Source organism: Oncorhynchus tshawytscha, linkage group LG19 (genome assembly GCF_018296145.1).
Source record: "Oncorhynchus tshawytscha isolate Ot180627B linkage group LG19, Otsh_v2.0, whole genome shotgun sequence".
Classification (NCBI taxonomy): Eukaryota; Metazoa; Chordata; class Actinopteri; order Salmoniformes; family Salmonidae; genus Oncorhynchus; species Oncorhynchus tshawytscha.
This window is the reverse complement of record NC_056447.1, coordinates 46,323,033-46,342,105: the sequence shown is the minus strand read 5'-3', so window position 1 is coordinate 46,342,105 and position 19,073 is coordinate 46,323,033. Positions and strand designations below refer to the sequence as shown.

General features: G+C 44.8%; 1 protein-coding gene across 1 annotated transcript in view; it reads right to left on the bottom strand.

Annotated features, from left to right (window-relative positions):
- The window catches only part of si:dkey-106n21.1 (solute carrier family 23 member 2), a 78,145-nt gene that overhangs the window by 1,921 nt on the left and 57,151 nt on the right, over positions 1–19,073 (bottom strand). Inside the window, exons 7-10 of the mRNA XM_024380353.1 lie at positions 14,312–14,468; positions 7,922–8,175; positions 7,518–7,682; positions 3,277–3,385 (exon numbers count right to left, since the gene is read on the bottom strand). Coding sequence (XP_024236121.1) covers positions 3,277–3,385; positions 7,518–7,682; positions 7,922–8,175; positions 14,312–14,468 — 685 coding nt within the window. The remainder of the gene's footprint in view (positions 1–3,276; positions 3,386–7,517; positions 7,683–7,921; positions 8,176–14,311; positions 14,469–19,073) is intronic.

Sequence of the window (19,073 nt, the reverse complement as noted above, 5' to 3'; positions counted from 1 at the left end):
AACCTGATTGTCTGCTTTCCAACAGACACCAGGAGACAAATTCACCTTTAGCCAGACATTAACCTAAAACACAAGTCCAAATATACACTGGAGTTGCTTAGCAACATGACATTGAATGTTCCTGAGGGACCTAGTTAGAGTTTTTACTTAAATCGTCTAGAAAACCTATGGCAAGACTTCGCTGTCTAGCAATGATCAACAACCAACTTGACAGAGCTTGAAGAATTATTTTAAGAATAATGTGTAAATATTGTACAATCCTGGTTTGCAAAGCTCTTAGAGACTAATCTAGAAAGACTCACAGCTGTAATTGTTGCCAAAGGTGATTCTAATATATTGACTCATCGGTGTGAATACTTCTCTATTTAGCTTGGAAAAGATTTGCTACAAGAAAAAAATGTAAACCATGTTTTTTCTTTGACATTTTGGGTTATTGAGTGTAGATGAGTGAGAAAAAACCCACATCAAAACGGACCTGTACAGTAAACAATAATCCGGGAAGGTGGTGAGGCATCAGTCAATAGTTCAGACACACGGCTTAATTCCCAGGGGTGTACTGTGTGCATGTAACAAGATCCTGTATAATAACCACCATGTTTAACCAATGCAGCAGCTGTGCTGTAAGAATCCTAACAGGATGGTGAAGGGGGAGGGAGGTGAGGACAGGTGAAGTCAATAAGTAGCACTAGTAAGCCGGCTGGTCGTCGTAGCCGACTGTCCAGGTGGAGCCTAAACCGGGTCATCTGCCAGATTTTTGTCACGCAGTGACACTGAGGTTGGCCAAGAGGATTTGAAGGTAAGCAGTCCTGACCTGATGAAACCAGACAAGACTGGTGCGTATGTGTGTCATCGCATACAGTCAGCTTATCCCATATATTAATCCTATATACTACAGTGATAAGATGGCGCCAAAGAGGATGGCTGACGTTTTACATGCCCATAATGAATTGTGCTATTTTGTTCGTTTTTTTGTGATGTTTGTAACTTATTTTTTAACTTATTTTGTACATAATGTTGCTGCTACTGTCTCTTATGAGCAATAATAATTCCCGGACATCAGAACTGGGATTACTCACCACGAACTGGAAGAAGCTTTTTCCTTTAACGAATCCGACGAGAAGGATATACTGCTTTCCTGGGAACAGGCCCAGATCCCCATCATTTGCGTGAAGAAAAGACGGAGGAAAAGAGGATACCAATCGGGCTGCCTTTTGAGAATCCGTAGGCAAGCGAGTAAACTCCCACTGCTATCAATTCTACTTGCTAACATGCAATCATTAGAAATTAAAATTGATGACCTACAATTCCGATTATCCTAAAAACGGGACATTAAGAACTGTAATATCTTATGAACAACGACACGGATAATATAGAGCTGGAGGGATTTTCAATGCACCCCTGGCAGAAGCTACGTCTGGTAAGACGAGAGGTGGGGGTTTTCGGTCTTTCTGTCAATAACAGCTTGTGCATAATGTCTAATATTAAAGAATTCTTGAGGTATTGTAGAGTACCTTAAGCTGTAGACCACACTATCTACCAAGAGAGTTCTAATCTATATTATTCGTAGCCATCTATTTACCTCCACAGGCCAATGCTGAGATACCGCACTCAACCAACTCTATCTGACCATAAATCTGACCATAATTCTGTCCTCCCGATTCCTGCTCACAAGCAAAAACTAAAGCAGGAAGTACCAGTGACTTGCTCAATACGGTAGTGGTCAGATGACGCGAATGCTACGCTACAGGACAGTTTTGCTACCACAGTCTGGAATACGTTCTGGGATTCATCCAATGGCATTGAGGAGTATATCATCTCAGTCATCGGCTTCATCAATAAGTGCATCAACGATGTTGTCCCCACAGTGACCGTATGTACATATCTCAAACAGAAGCCATGGATTACAGGCAGCATCAAGCTAAAGGCAAGAGCTGCTGCTTTCAAGGAGCGGGACACTAATCCAGATGCCTATAGGAAATCTCTCTATGCCCTCAGACAAACCATCAAACAAGCAAAGTGTCAATACAGGATTAAGATTGAATCCCACTACACCGGCTCTGACGCTTGTCGGTTGTGGCTGGGCTTGAAAAATATTACGGACTACAAAGGGAAACCCACACACGAGCTGCCCAGTGACGCGAGCCTACCAGATGAGCTAAATGCCTTTTATACTCGCTTTGAGGCAAGAAACACTGAAGCATGTATGAAAGCACCAGCTGTTCCGGATGACTGTGTGATAACGCTCTCTGTAGGTGATGAGAGCAAGACCTTTGAACAGGTCAACATTCACAAAGCCGCGGGGCCAGATGGATTTTTTTTTCTTCAACTGACTGAGTTTGACTGAGTCTGTAATACCTACATGCTTCAAGCAGAACACCATAGTCCCTGTGCCCAAGGAAGCAAAGGCCACCTGCCTAAATGATAAACCGCCCTGTAGCCATGAAGTGCTTTGGAAGGCTGGTCATAGCTCACATCAACAGCATCATCCTGGATACCCTAGACCCACTCCAATTCGCATACCGCCCCAGCAGATCCACATATGACGCAATCTCAATTGCACTCCACACTGCCCATTCCCAACAGGACAAAAGGAAGACCTATGTGAGAATGCTGTTCATTGACTACAGCTCAGCGTTAAACACTGGCATCTGACCATAAGGTGCTACAGAGGGTAGTAGTGCGTAGAGCCCAGTACATCACTGGGGTCAAGCTTCCTGCAATCCAGGACCTATATAACAGGCAGTGTCAGAGCAAAGCCCATAAAATTGTCAGAGACTCTAGTCACCCAAGTCATAGACTTTTTTAACTGCTACCGCACAGCAAAGCGGTACCGGAGCGCCAAGTCTAGGACCAAAAGGCTCCTTAAAACAGCTACTACCGCCAAGCCATAAGACTGCTGAACAATTAATCAAATGGCCACCGGACTATGACATTGACACCCCCCCCCCCATTTGTTTTGTACACTGCTGCTACTCTCTGTTAATTATCTATGCATAGTCACTTCACCCCTACCTACATGTACAATTTACCTCAACTAACCTGTACCCCCGCACACTGACTCTGTACCCCCTGTACATAGCCTCATTATTGTTATGTTATTGTGTTACTTGTTTTTATTTTTTACTTTAATTTATTGGTAAATATTTTCTTAACTCTTCTTGAACTGCACTGTTGATTAAGGGCTTGTAAGTAAGCATTTGACGGTAAGGTCTACACTTGTTGTAGTCGGCACATGTGACAAATAAAGATTGATTTGATTTGATGTGACATAATCACCTGTGTCAATGATGCCTGGGTTTGAGTGGAACCAGGTAGGGAGCACCAGGCCACTGAAGGTTGAGAAGCCCAAGATGAGTAAGTTCCTGGAGGAGTTCAGGTCCACGTACTGTGGGGAGCAGAGGAACCCATTAGATTTGTATCTACTTCAACTAAGTTAAGTTCTTGAGAAAAATCCTATTCTCTTAAGCAATAACGACTTGACCAAGAGTTGTCTGATTTTACATCAGCCTTATCCTGGCTTCCTGATCATTTCACCACTCTACTGAATTAGTGGCAGGTCAGCTTCTCCGGTATCACTTGTTGTGCGGTAGCAGAGAGAACAGTCTATGACTTGGGAGGCAGTGATGCAACCAGTCAGGATGCTCTCGACAGTGCAGCTGTATAACTTTTGAGGATCTGGGGACCCATGCCAAATCTCCCAATGGGGAAAAGGTGTTGTCTTGCCCTCTTCACAACTGTCTTGGTGTGTTTGGAACATGCTAGTTTGTTGGTGATGTGGACACCAAGGAACTTGAAACTCTCGACCCGCTCCACTATAGCCCCGTTGATGTTAATGGGGGCCTGTTCAGCCCATCTTTTCCTGTAGTCCACGATCAGTTCCTTTGTCTTGCTCACATTGAGGGAGAGGTTGTTGTCCGGGCACAACACTGCCAGGTCTCTGACCTCCTCCCTATAGGCTGTCTCATACATGTTTGGTGATCTGGCCTACCACTTTTGTTCATCAGCAAACTTAATGATGGTGTTGGAGTCGTGTTTGGCCATGCAGTTGTGGGTAAACAGGGAGTACAGGAGGGGACTAAGCATGCACTCCTGAGGGGCCACAGTGTTGAGGATCAGCGTGGCAGATGTGTTGTAGCCTACCCTTACCATCTGGGGGCGGCCCGTCAAGAAGTCCAGGATCCAGTTTCAGAGAGAGGTGTTTAGTCCCATGTTCCTTAGTTTAGTGATGAGCTTTGTGGGCACTATGGTGTTGAACGCTGAGCTGTAGTCAACAAAGTTCTCACATAGGTGTTCCTTTTGCCGAGGTGTGGAAGGCTAGTGTGGAGTGTGATTGAGAATGCGTCATCTGTGGATCTGTTGGGGTGGTATGCAAAATGTCAGTGGGTCTAGTGTTTCCAGCATGATGTTGTTGATGTGAGACATGACCAGCCTTTCAAAGCACTTCATGGCTACCGACGTGAGTGCTACGGGGCGGTAATCTTTTAGGCAGGTCACATTCACTTTATTGAGCACAGGGACTATGGTGGTCTGTTTGAATCTTAGTCCTTAGTCCGGCTCTTCAACCTCAGGAGGCTGAAGACATTTGTCTTGGCCCCTAAGACCCTCACAATCTTTTACAGATGCACCGCTGAGAGCATCCTGTCGGGCTGTATCCCCGCCTTTTATGACAACTGCACCATCCACAATCACAGGGTTCTCCAGTGGGTAGTGCGATCTGCCCAAAGAATAACAGGACATCTACAGCACTCGGTGTTAAGGGAAGATCATCAAAGACCTCAGCCACCCGAGCAACGGCCTGTTCATCCCGCTACCATCTAGAAGGCGAGGTCAGAACAGGTGCATTAAAGGTGGGACAAAAAGACACTACACTATATGACTAAAAGTATGTTGACACCGGCTCGTCAAACATCGTCAAACATCTCATTCCAAAATCCCCACTTTGCTGCTATAATAGCCTCCACACTTCTGGGAAGGCCTTCCACTAGATGTTGGAACATTACTGCGGGGACTTGCTTCCATTCAGCCACTAGAGCCTCAGTGAGGTCTGGCACTGATGTTGGGCGATTAGTCCTGGCTTGCAGTCTGCATTCCAATTCATCACAAAGGTGTTTGATGGGGTTAAGGTCAGGGCTCTGTGTAGGCCAGTCATGTTCTTCCACACCAATCTCGACAAACCATTTCTGTATGAACCTCACTTTGTGTATGGGGGCAGTGTCATACTGAAACAGGAAATGGCCTTCCCCAAACTCACAGTTGTAAGATAGCATTCTACTGGCATCCTCTAAACCCAGATTCATCCGTCAGGCTGCCAGATGGTGAAGCGTGATTCATCACTCCAGAGAATGCATTTCCACTGCTCCAGAGTCCAATGCTTGGCAAGCTTTACACCACTCCAGCCGACGCTTGGCATTGCGCATGGTGATCTTAGGCTTGTGTGCGGCTGCTCCACCATAGAAACCCATTTCACGCAGCTCCCAACAAACAGTTACTTGCTGACGTTGCTTCCACAGGCAGTTTGGAACTCAGTAGTGAATGTTGCAACCAAGGACAGATGATTTATATGTGCAACGTGCTTCAGCTCTCGGTGGTCCCATTCTGTGAGCTTGTGTGGCCTACCACTTCGCGACTGAGCAGTTGTTGCTCCTAGACTTTACACTTCACAGTAACAGCACTTACAGTTGACTTGTTGGAAAGGTGTCATATGGCAATACCACGTTGAAAGTCACTGAGATCTTCAGAAAGGCCATTCTACTGCCAATGTTTGTCTTTGGAGATTGCATGGCTGTGTTCTCGGTTTTATACACCTGTCAGCAATGGATGTGGCTGAAATAGCCGAATCAACTAATTTGAAGAGGTGTCCACATACTTTTGTATATATAGTCTATTTATACTCCGGACTCTGACATTGCCGTCCTAATATTTCTATATTTCTTAATTCCATTCATTTGCTGTTTAGATTTGTGTGTATTGTTGTGTATTGTTAGATATTACTGCACTGTTGGAGATAGGAACACAAGCATTTAGCTAAATATGTGTATACGACCAATACAATTTGATTTGATTTGTGGTCCACAGGAGACCCCTGTTCAAACTCATCAGGTCATAACAGCTTACAACTGGATCCTGGATCATAAAAATATAATTGATGTTTTCTTGGAAAGACTCAATACAAGTCCATAAGCTTTGGGTCACAGACAGCACAGCATTTTTTGAGGAACCACTGCTCCCGTTTGCCTTATAGCAGCCACGCAGCTTGACAGCAAGCGCACAGCAGCCCCAGACCCCTGTTCAGGTGCTAATGCTTTATCAGTGCTTTGTGGATGAGCTGATTAGAATAATGGTTAGAAAATGTTTCTGTGTGTGAGGCTGCCCTCCCTAAACTCCCTTGCCAGCAGCATACCACCCTGCATACCGCTGCTGGCTTGCCTCTGAAGCTAAGCAGGGTTGGTCCTGAATGGGAAACCAGATGCTGTTGGAAGTGGTATTGGAGGGCCAGTAGGTGGCACTCTTCCCTCTGATTTAAGGAGATCCCAGGGCAGTGAAAGGGACATTGCCCTGTGTAGGGTGCCATCTTTCGGATGGGATATTACACGGGTGTCCTGACTCTCTGTGGTCACTAAGATCCCATGGCACTTAACATAAGAGTCCTGGCAAAATTCCTTACCTGGCCCCATTCCATCATGGCCACCTAATCCTCATTCCTAATTGGCATATGTCACTGCTTACCTCTCCTGCTGAGGGTTGAGGCTTACCTCTCCTCATGGTTGCCATGAGGTGAGTTTCCTCCTTACTATGCAAAGCACTTTGAGTACCTGAGTTGGTAGAAAAGCTCTATATAAATGCAATCTATTATAACCTCTTCATGACGCTTCTGTGATGTTTGATAATACAGTCAGATCCAACATGATTGGCACCCTTGATAAAGATGAGCAAAAAACATCGTATAAAATAAATCATATAAATACTGAGCTATAATTTGTAAGCTAAAAAAATGGTGGAATTATATTATTTTATACTAATATAATTAAAATTAAAATAAGTTTGTTTTCAAAACTATTGGCGCCTCTAAATATTATTATAAATTAAATCAAACAAAATCAAATGTGCATTACAATTAAACTTTTTAAAGTTTTAGCTTATAGAAGCTTATGGGACTCTATTGTGTTTCACTGGGGAATAAAAATGAGGTAACACGCATGTAAAATCCCTGTGTCATTCATCACCATGGAAAAAGGGAAAGAACTCATAAATGAAAAGAAGGAAGTCACCCCCCTCCACAGACAACATATAATCATGAACACACAAGTTACGTCAAAAACATTTTTAGAATTACAGGACGCCACTGCCTGACAAAGGACAGAAGTCTTGTAGAGATGTATGATACATAATGATATTTTAAGCATAAACATATATCTATGCAGGTGTATTTTATCCGTGATGATACTTTATCAATACACAGATGTATTGATCTAAACAGAACTTCAGTCGACCCATTTTTTCTATTACATGTTTTTTACCTGAAGGTTGGAGATTCCCACAGCTGCAATCATTCCAAACATGACGAGGAACATGCCTCCGATGACCGGGTCTGGGATGGTGATGAAAACGGCCCCGAACTTCCCAACGAGTCCTAGGATAATCATCAGGAGACCAGCTGTCTGAAGGACCAGTCTGCTGCCAACCTGGCATGATGGGCACAACGAAGAGGGCACAGCATTACAAGTCATTAATCATTAAGGTATGGGGGCTATCAGTCATGATATATGTGGCAGGCTGACAGGCTGGCAGCCTTAAATAAAAAAGCTTAGATAGTCCTGCATGTTTTATCAGCCTCATGTAATTGCTATAGGCGGCTTTACAATAAAGTCATCATCACATTCCTATACTGAACGTGGCACAAAATAGTCTATGGAGGACATACTTTAGTGATGCCCAGTGCTGCAATGTTCTGGCTATAGGATGTGGTGCCGTTCCCGCTGCCCCACAGCGCTGCCAGGATGCAGCCAATGCCCTCCACAGCGATACCCCGGTTGATTGCGTGGGTGGGCGGAGGAGGGGCACCAGACAGACGGGCACAGGCATAGTAGTCCCCAATGGACTCCATGGTGGAGGCAAGGACGCCAGCCATCATGCCCAACACCGAGGACACACTCACTGTGGGCATGCCCCATTGGCCTAAAGGGACAGAGAGTAGACAGATTATCACACACACATTCATCTGCACACACAAAATATATATGTTTTCAAGCACATACTGTACATATCCTTTTAATTAAAATTATTTGGTGACACTGACAGAAAGATTACAGTTGTCTACAGTTTTTTTTTACAGACTTTCAACATTGTAATGTATTCTTTGACAGGTACAAATGCTACAGTACAGAAGAGGTGAACTGGGAGAGATAAACTATGAATTCCTTGCTCTTTGTGTGGTTTGCTCACAAATGATTTGAGGCTGGGACACATAAACATATACTGCATGCTAATTAAACTGTGTAAACAACTGCCAAATGTTGAAAACCAATAATTAGTTGGAAGTCATGTTCTATTCAAAAAGGTTGTGGTAGGCGACAAATAGTTTATTTTTGTTCCATCCGATACTTTCATAGCATTTGTAGCACTTGCAGTTGCAGGAATGCCAGTTTAATGAGCTAGGTTATCTTGTTTGGCAGGTTCTAGGTTTGCGTCCAAAATGGCACCCTATTCCCTACATGGTGCCCTACTTTTGACCACTAAGGGCCCTTGTCAAAATTATTGCAGTATGTAAGGTAAAGGGTAACATTTGGGACACATACCTAGATGAAAGAGGCTAACTTCAGTAGGTGAACTGACAGACAAGCCTCAATTACCTACCCTATTTTATGCAACAATCTCTCACAGTGTCACAGCGGAATTTTTCCTCTCCAGAAGTCAAATTTCAAAGTGTTTTTGACACCCTGAATTGCTCCCTCTGCTCAGCATCGTTCTGTTTCTCCAAACGTCAAATTTTGAAGTTGCTCCAATCGTGAAATTTAAACATTTTAAGGTTTAGGATAGGGTTAAAACTTTAAGATTAGGCATTCATCTCGATTGGTTAAAGAAGGGTTAAAGGCCCCGTGCAGTCAAAAACATGATTTCTCATGTTTTACACACTATAAGGTTGGAATAATACTGTGAAATTGTGAAAATTATTATAATGCCCTTTTAGTGTAAGAGCTGATTGAAAACATTTCTGTTTTGGTGGGATAGAGTTTTGGCCTGCCTGGATACATTACCAATAAAATGCTTAATAGAACAATAAGAAAGTGTTCCAAAGTTCTCTGCCAACAGAAATTCTTGCTTGAGAAATTGCTCTTGCTAAGAAGGTATTTTTGCTTCTTTTTGACCAATTTAATTTAAAAGTCACAGTTAAAATACTTAATTTTATATTGAGATTAAAATTAGGCCTTGAAGGTTTGGGATATATATACACACACAAAAGGAGGTCTACCCAGGGGATGGTAATAGAGGGGAGGTACGTGAGGCGACGTTGACTCTCTCTGCTGGGAATACGGGAGCTGGGCACCCCAATACAGACAACTCTAAGTGGAGGTAATTAGAAGAAAGTGCCAACCAGCCGTGGAAAAGTGATTTTCTTTGTTATGTTTATTTTCTGTCTTAGTAAAGTTGTTTTGCAGACTAAAACCTCGCTGTCTCTGTGTCAATCTCTGCAAGCTCAACCAAACACCCCACGGTTTACCACATTTGGTGGAGAATGCGGGCATCTGGGGTTGAGTGTACGGAGATTACCATGGAGGAGCTGGTGGCTCAGTTCATCCTCTGCCAGCAGAAGCAACAGGCTCTCCAGGAGCAAGCACTGGAGGAGCAGCACCAACAAAACCGCAGACTGGTTGCGGAGGTAGCACAGATGAAGGTTGTGAGGGCTCAGGATTTTGGCCCAAATCAGTTCCTGGTTCCGTTAAGGGAGGAAAATGATGTGGAGTCATATTTGTGCACCTTCGAGAGGACGGCCCAGAGGGAAGGATGGCCCCAGCCCAAGTGGATCAGTCTGTTGGCACCCTAGCTCTCTGGGAAGGCCGAGAAGGCCTACTTTGATTTGAATACTGACCAGGACACGAATTATGAGGGACTCAAATGGGAGATACTGAGCCGTTATGGGTTCAATCTCGCACGCCGTGTACAACTGGTCCATGACTGGGCCTTTGACCCCACCCTTTCCCCCCATGCTCAGATGAGCGACCTTGTGTGCCTGACCAAGGGCTGCCTACTGACGGAAGTACCGTCCCTCCCGATGCTCGACAAGCTCCACCTGGATAAATACCTTCGGGCCCTGCCATACGAGATGCAAAAAGACGGTGAGCATGCAGAATCCCCAGAGCCTGGAGGAATTGCTGACCACTGTGGAAATTCATCAGAACACCCAGGACCTGCTGAGAGGGGCCCGAGCAGAGAGAGGAGACGCGGAGAGGCGGACAAACAACACAGAGAGAGGTGAGGGGCTGAAGGGGGCCCGGACAGAACCAGCCGAGGCTGTGAAGTGGGAGGGTGACCCAAACAGATGACGTCGGCAGCTGCTGGACCCAGATCAGAGACGTTGCTATGAGTGCGGTGAGCCGGGCTATGAGTGTGTGGAGCTGTACCGGCCGGGAGGAGGCCATGCCCTCCGCATCCCCCAGCTCTGGGGTAACTCGGATGGCGAGTTACGTCACCTCCTGTTGGGCGCACACCGAGACGGCCCCTCCAATGTTTCCTGTACGAATCGATGGCATCGACACCAGAGCTCTGCTGGACTCCGGCAGAATGGTGATCCTGGCCCACCCGCAGTGGCTCACATGAGAGGGGAAGGAAGAACCGGGGGATGAGGAGGTGACGATGTCCTGTGTACACGGGGACACAAAGAGGTACCCAACGGTGCCAGTGAGGATAACCACCCCAAGGGGGGAGTGCCAGATGCGCGTGGGAGCTGTCTCTAACCTACCCGTGTCCATTATCTTCGGTCGAGACTGCCCTCTCTTCTAGGCCCTGTGGAGGAGGGACCTGGGGAGGCGAGCACGGGAGGTGGGAAGAAAAGAAAAAAGGACAGTGGCCTGTGCAACCCAGCCCCCGCCATGAGAGGTTTCCACTGGGCCCGAGTCAGACCGGAGGAGGGAGACGACCCCGCTCCGGCAAGCGAGCCACCATGCGAGGAAGACCTCAGGCTCCCCTTTATGGGGGTGGAGGCCCTAGACGGACTTCCCAACACTGGAATCCTCACGGGTCAGTTCGGGACGGCCCAGTTAGAAGACCACAATCTCCAGAGCACTAGGGGCCAGGTGATTGCGGTGGATGGCGTACTGTTACCTGGGGTAAATGATTGGCACTACCCCCACTTCACAATCAAGCATCATTTATTGTATCAGGTAGTAAAGCATAGTAGGGAGACAAAATACTTGTTACTCATACCCAGCCAGTATGTTAGGACTGTGTTGCATCTTGCCCACACCCACCTGCTTGGGGCACACCTGGGGATAGAGAAAACCAGGGAGCGGATCAGGAACTGGTTCCACTGGCCCGGAGTCAAGCGCGCCATGGAGGACTCCTGCCGTAGTTGCCCGGAGTGCCAGATCACAGCTCCTAGGGTGCATTATTGAAACCATTTGGTTCCCTTGCCCATTAAAGGAGTGCCATTCGAGCGGGTGGCAATGGATCTGGTGGGTCCGTTGGTGGTTCCGTTGGCACACCAATACATCCCGGTCATCGTGGATTAGGTCACCCGGTATCCTGAGGCAATCCCGCTACGTACGACGGCAGCAAAAGGTATCGCACGGGAGCGCTTCCATTTATTTAGCCAGGTGGGTATTCTGTGGTAAATCCTGAAGGACCAGGGCACCACGTTCATGTCTCGGGTGATGAAAAATTTCTGCAATCTGTTACAAATAAAACAGTGAGGACCAGTGTGTACCATCCACAAACGGATGGGCTGGTGGAACGTTTCAACAAGACCCTAAAACAGATGCTAAAGAAGGGAGAGAGAGAGAGAGAGAGAGAGATGGGAGGAACAAGGACCAGCTGCTGCCCCACCTGATGTTTTCAGTATGCTAGGTACCCCAAGCATCCAGGGGGTTCTCCCCCTTTGAGCTCCTGTATGGCCGTCGGCCCCGCGGGCTGCTGGACCTGGCCACGGAGGTCTGGGAAGCCAAACCCCCTTCGTAGCATAGTAGAACATGTGGAGGAGATGAGGGAGAGGATGATGGCGATTTGGCCAGTGGTGAGAGCGCACATGGCCCAGGTGCAACGTGCCCAGGAACGTGTCTACAAATGTGGGGCCTAACCACAAGAGTTCCAACCAGGTGAGAAGGTCTTGGTGCTGATCCCTACAATGGAGAATAAATTCCTGGCTACGTGGCATGGGCCCTTCGATATCATTGAGTTGGTAGTCGGCTTTACCAGGTGAATTTACTGAAGAAAGGGCATGCATGCGAGGCGCTGTGCATAACGTGGACCTGGCCACAGCAGGGCCCACCCTCAGTCAAAGTTGCAATGGGGGAAGACCTCAGCCCGACCCAACGACAAGAACTCAGAGAGTTGGTCCAGGGTAATACGGCCTTGTTCTCCGAGGTGCCGGGGCGCAAGGATCTCGTGGAACATCATATCCACACCCATCCAGGAGAAAAAGTACGTAAACGGCCATACCAGATACCAGGGTGACGGTCCAGCGGGAAGTGGCGACAATGCTAGAAATGGGGGTACTGGAGGAGTCACACCGTGAGTTGTATAGGCCCATAGTGCTGGTTTCGGACGGAACCGTCTGCTTCCGTAATGACTTCCGGGGCCTGAACAAGGTCAGTTATTTCAATGCCTAACCCATGCCCCGGGTGGACGACCTGATCGACCGCTTGGGGATGGCGAGATACGTCAGCACCTTGGACCTGACGAAGGGGTACTGGCAGGTGCCACTGGCAGCCACTGGCAGCGGCCTCCCTGAAGAGGGGGGGGCTATACCACTACCGGGTTCTGCCTTTCGGGCTCCACAGGGCACCAGTGACCTTTCAGTGACTCATGGACCGCGTCCTGCGGTCACACAGTGAGTACAATTTCTAAAGACTGTTGACATCTAGTGGAAGGCATAGGAACTGCAATTTAAGTCCCAAGTCAATGGATACTGTAATGGCATTGAATAGAAAACTACAAAACCAACAAAAAAACTACTTCCTGAATGGATTTTTCTCAGGTTTTTGCCTGCCAAATCAGTTCTGTTATACTCACAGACACTATTTTAACAGTTCTGGAAACTTTAGCGTGTTTTCTATCCAAATCTACCAGTTATATGCATATAATATCTTCTGGGCCAGAGTAGCAGGCAGTTTAATTTGGGCATGCTTTTCATCCAGAATTCTGAATGCTGCACCCTACTCTCAAGAAGTTAACATCAACGGGGATGTAGTGGATTGGGTCGAGAGTTTCAAGCATCTTGGTGTCCACATTACCTACGATCTACCATGGTCCAAACACACCAAGACAGTCGTGAAGAGGGCACGACAAAACCTTTTCCCCCTCAGGAGACTGAAAAGATTTGGCATGTATTCCTATAAATACAGCTGCACCATCGAGAGCATTCTGACCGGTTACATCACCGCCTTGTATGGCAACTGCTCTGCATCTGACCATAAGGCACTACAGAGGGTAATGCATACGGCCCAGTACATCACTGGGGCCAAGCTGCCTGCCATCCAGGACCTATATAATAGGCTGTGTCAGACGAAAGCCCATAAAATTGTCAGAGACTCCAGTCACCTAAGCCAAAGACTATTTTCTCTGCTACCGCAATCATGGTACCCATAACTGATTCTAATACAACATATGTCTGTCCTTGAAATCATTATTTTAAAATCGCACACAGAAGAAGTTATAAGGATAATATAGTTGCTAATGGCAGCCTACAGTACTCCGGTCAGCCATCAACTTGAGTTACTCAATGAGAGGGGGCAGCACTAAACTAGCCTGCAACAACATTTCCATCTTAACCGACATAATTTGGCTTTTGCGCTATTGCGTCTTCACATAGGAATGAATGGTGTCACATGATCAATGTCTTTGTTTATCCATTCGCTAGCCATATTCAGTCAATGGATTACCACTATCCACCACCCCGTTCATACGCCCTAGAAAAACCCAAGCCTACTCAATGGTAATAGTGCTTTTCTGCTGTTTTGTTTTTTACTTTGTATTGTTTTTTGTGTTACTGGGATTAGGGCAGTATTGGGAATGAAACCCTGGTCTCAATGGGTTTTCCCTGAATAAAGAAAGAATACAAATACAAAATAAAATAATAAATGATATTGCTCCATCTCACCCGGATATGGGACGTGGAACCATGGTGCGCTGGTGATGGCATCCAGGTTCACGTCAGTCCTGGCTGTGTAGCCATACTGGTCCGGCTGAGAGGGAAGGGCTTCAAAGATGGTTAGCAAAAAGCAGACCAACCAGGCACCACACATCCCAAACAAAGCCTGTGGATGAACAGAAAGGAGAAATGTATTGTTTAGTTTACTGGTCATGCTCTAGATTGGTTTATAAATTACCTATCAAATCGTACACAATGTGTAATGGCGGATGGTTGTAAATCTGAGTCCATAGAGGTGTACTCAGGTGTTCCGCAAGGTTCTATTTTGGGCCAAGTGTTGTTCATTTTGTATATCAATAATATTGGGGATCTTATTGAAACAGCAGATGTTAATTTTCATGCAGATTATACTGTTCTTTATTCAAGTAGTAGTAGTTTATCTTTAGCTTTTGAAAATGCCCAAAGAGCATTTAACATCATACAACAGAATCTGTATGATTTAAAGCTGATTATAAATTCGGGTAAAACAAAATGCATGGTATTTTCAAATGCCAGGCATGTTGCAAATCATGTCATTGCTACATTGGCTTGACATACTATAGAGCAAGTTAAAGTATACAAATATGTGGGTGTGTGGGTTGATGATAAGATGAGCTTCACTGTGCATGTAGAGAACTTGATAAGGAAGCTCAAACTGAAAATAGGATTTTATTACCGGCATAAGGCTTGTTTTTCTTTTGAGGCCAGGAAGGAGCTGGTATGATGTACGTTACTGTCGGTTTTATAATTTAATGATGTTATATACAGTGGGGTAAAAAAGTATTTAGTCAGCCACCAATTGTGTAAGTTCTCTCACTTAAAAAGATCAGAGAGGCCTGTAATTTTCATCTTAGGTACACTTCAACTATGACAGACAAAATGAGAAAAAAAAATCCAGAAAATGACATTGTAGGATTTTTTATGAATTTATTTGCGAATTATGGTGGAAAATAAGTATTTGGTAAATCACAAGTTTATCTCAATACTTTGTTTTATACCCTTTGTTGGCAATGACAGAGGTCAAACGTTTTCTGTAAGTCTTCAGAAGGTTTTCACACACTGTTGCTGGCCCATTCCTCCATGCAGATCTCCTCTAGAGCAGTGATGTTTTGGGGCTGTTGCTGGGCAACACGGACTTTCAACTCCCTCCAAAGATTTTCTATGGGGTTGAGATCTGGAGACTGTCTAGGCCACTCCAGGACCTTGAAATGCTTCTTACGAAGCAACTCCTTCGTTGCCCAGGCGGTGTGTTTGGGATCATTATCATGCTGAAAGACCCAGCCACGTTTCATCTTCACAGCCCTTGCTGATGGAAGGAGGTCTTCACTCAAAATCTCACGATACATGGCCCCATTCATTCTTTCCTTTACACGGATCAGTCGTCCTGGTCCCTTTGCAGAAAAACAGCCCCAAAGCATGATGTTTCCACCCCCATGCTTCACAGTAGGTATGGTGTTCTTTGGATGCAACTCAGCATTCTTTGTCCTCCAAACACGACGAGTTGAGTTTTTTCTAGCAAACTTCAGACGGGCCTGGACATGTACTGGCTTAAGCAGGGGGACACCTCTGGCACTGCAGGATTTGAGTCCCTGGCGGCGTAGTGTGTTACTGATGGTAGGCTTTGTTACTTTGGTCCCAGCTCTCTGCAGGTCATTCACTAGGTCCCCCCATGTGGTTCTGGGATTTTTGCTCACTGTTCTTGTGATCATTTTGACCCCACGGGGTGAGATCTTGCGTGGAGCCCCAGATCGAGGGAGATTATCAGTGGTCTTGTATGTCTTCCATTTCCTAATAATTCCTCCCACAGTTGATTTCTTCAAACCAAGCTGCTTACCTATTGCAGATTCAGTCTTCCCAGCCTGGTGCAGGTCTACAATTTTATTTCTGGTGTCCTTTGACATCTCTTTGGTCTTGGCCATAGTGGAGTTTGGCGTGTGACTGTTTGAGGTTGTGGACAGGTGTCTTTTATACTGATAACAAGTTCAAACAGGTTCCATTAATACAGGTAACGAGTGGAGGACAGAGGAGCCTCTTAAAGAAGAAGTTACAGGTCTGTGAGAGCCAGAAATCTTGCTTGTTTGTAGGTGACCAAATACTTATTTTCCACCATAATTTGCAAATAAATTCATTGAAAATCCTACAATGTGATTTTCTGGAGAAAAAAAATCTAATTTTGTCTGTCATAGTTGAAGTGTACCTATGATAAATTACAGGCCTCTCTCATCTTTTTAAGTGGGAGAACTTGCACAATTAGTGGCTGACTAAATACTTTTTTGCCCCACTGTATATGCAGGCTTCAGCCACTACCCTGAGAGCACTTGATTCAGTGTATCATGCAGCCCTCAGGTTCATTACAAATCAGAAACATCTAACACATCATTGTGATCTCTACAGTGCTGTTGGCTGGTCGTCATTGAACTTGCGTAGGCTTAAACACTGGTATACACTGATTTATAAGGCCATATTGGGTAAAATGCCATTGTATCTCTGTTATTTTTTTAGTCACGTCAGTAAATACAGTGCCTTGCGAAAGTATTCGGCCCCCTTGAACTTTGCGACCTTTTGCCACATTTCAGGCTTCAAACATAAAGATATAAAACTGTATTTTTTTGTGAAGAATCAACAACAAGTGGGACACAATCATGAAGTGGAACGACATTTATTGGATATTTCAAACTTTTTTAACAAATCAAAAACTGAAAAATTGGGCGTGCAAAATTATTCAGCCCCCTTAAGTTAATACTTTGTAGCGCCACCTTTGCTGCGATTACAGCTGTAAGTCGCTTGGGGTATGTCTCTATCAGTTTTGCACATCGAGAGACTGAAATTTTTTTCCATTCCTCCTTGCAAAACAGCTCGAGCTCAGTGAGGTTGGATGGAGAGCATTTGTGAACAGCAGTTTTCAGTTCTTTCCACAGATTCTCGATTGGATTCAGGTCTGGACTTTGACTTGGCCATTCTAACACCTGGATATGTTTATTTTTTAACCATTCCATTGTAGATTTTGCTTTATGTTTTGGATCATTGTCTTGTTGGAAGACAAATCTCCGTCCCAGTCTCAGGTCTTTTGCAGACTCCATCAGGGTTTCTTCCAGAATGGTCCTGTATTTGGCTCCATCCATCTTCCCATCAATTTTAACCATCTTCCCTGTCCCTGCTGAAGAAAAGCAGGCTCAAACCATGATGCTGCCACCACCATGTTTGACAGTGGGGATGGTGTGTTCAGGGTGATGAGCTGTGTTGCTTTTACGCCAAACATAACGTTTTGCATTGTTGCCAAAAAGTTCAATTTTGGTTTCATCTGACCAGAGCACCTTCTTCCACATGTTTGGTGTGTCTCCCAGGTGGCTTGTGGCAAACTTTAAACAACACTTTTTATGGATATCTTTAAGAAATGGCTTTCTTCTTGCCACTCTTCCATAAAGGCCAGATTTGTGCAATATACGACTGATTGTTGTCCTATGGACAGAGTCTCCCACCTCAGCTGTAGATCTCTGCAGTTCATCCAGAGTGATCATGGGCCTCTTGGCTGCATCTCTGATCAGTCTTCTCCTTGTATGAGCTGAAAGTTTAGAGGGACGGCCAGGTCTTGGTAGATTTGCAGTGGTCTGATACTCCTTCCATTTCAATATTATTGCTTGCACAGTGCTCCTTGGGATGTTTAAAGCTTGGGAAATCTTTTTGTATCCAAATCCGGCTTTAAACTTCTTCACAACAGTATCTCGGACCTGCCTGGTGTGTTCCTTGTTCTTCATGATGCTCTCTGCGCTTTTAACGGACCTCTGAGACTATTACAGTGCAGGTGCATTTATACGGAGACTTGATTACACACAGGTGGATTGTATTTATCATCATTAGTCATTTAGGTCAACATTGGATCATTCAGAGATCCTCACTGAACTTCTGGAGAGAGTTTGCTGCACTGAAAGTAAAGGGGCTGAATAATTTTGCACGCCCAATTTTTCAGTTTTTGGTTGTTAAAAAAGTTTGAAATATCCAATAAATGTCGTTCCACCTCATGATTGTGTCCCACTTGTTGTTGATTCTTCACAAAAAAATACAGTTTTATATCTTTCTGTTTGAAGCCTGAAATGTGGCAAAAGGTCGCAAAGTTCAAGGGGGCCGAATACTTTCGCAAGGCACTGTAAATACCAATTACGGTCCCATTCTGATTTGCTTCTAACAGTACCAAAAATTAGAACAAGTCATGGTAAAAATAGTTTTGGTTACTTAGCACCGTGGTCCTGGAATTCCCTCCTGAACATTTTAAAATGTGATGATCTAGTGTCGTTGTTGGAGTTTAAACACTTGATCGATGTATATATCATAGAAGAGTGTAATTGTTTTTAGGCCAGCTGTTTTTTAGTCAAGATGTTTGTGTTTTTAATGTAATATGTAATTGTTGTACTGTATGTGTATAGTTTTGTTTATTGTTGTGTTAGTGTATGTAAGTTGTTTTGTCTGGAATGTTGTTGCCCCTGCTGCTATTGGACTAGGTCTCTCTTGGAAAAGAGATATTATCTCAATGAGAAAAACCCTGTATAAATAAAGGTCAAATAAAATAAATAAATAAAAAAGTTAAAACTTTGTTTCAACATATTGTTTAGTTTAGACATCTCATTAAGACATCATTTAGACACAATTTATAAACATTGGTTAGTTTAGACATCTCAATGAGACATATCATTTAAAAATAGAATTTAGATACATTGTTTAGACATATCATTTAGTT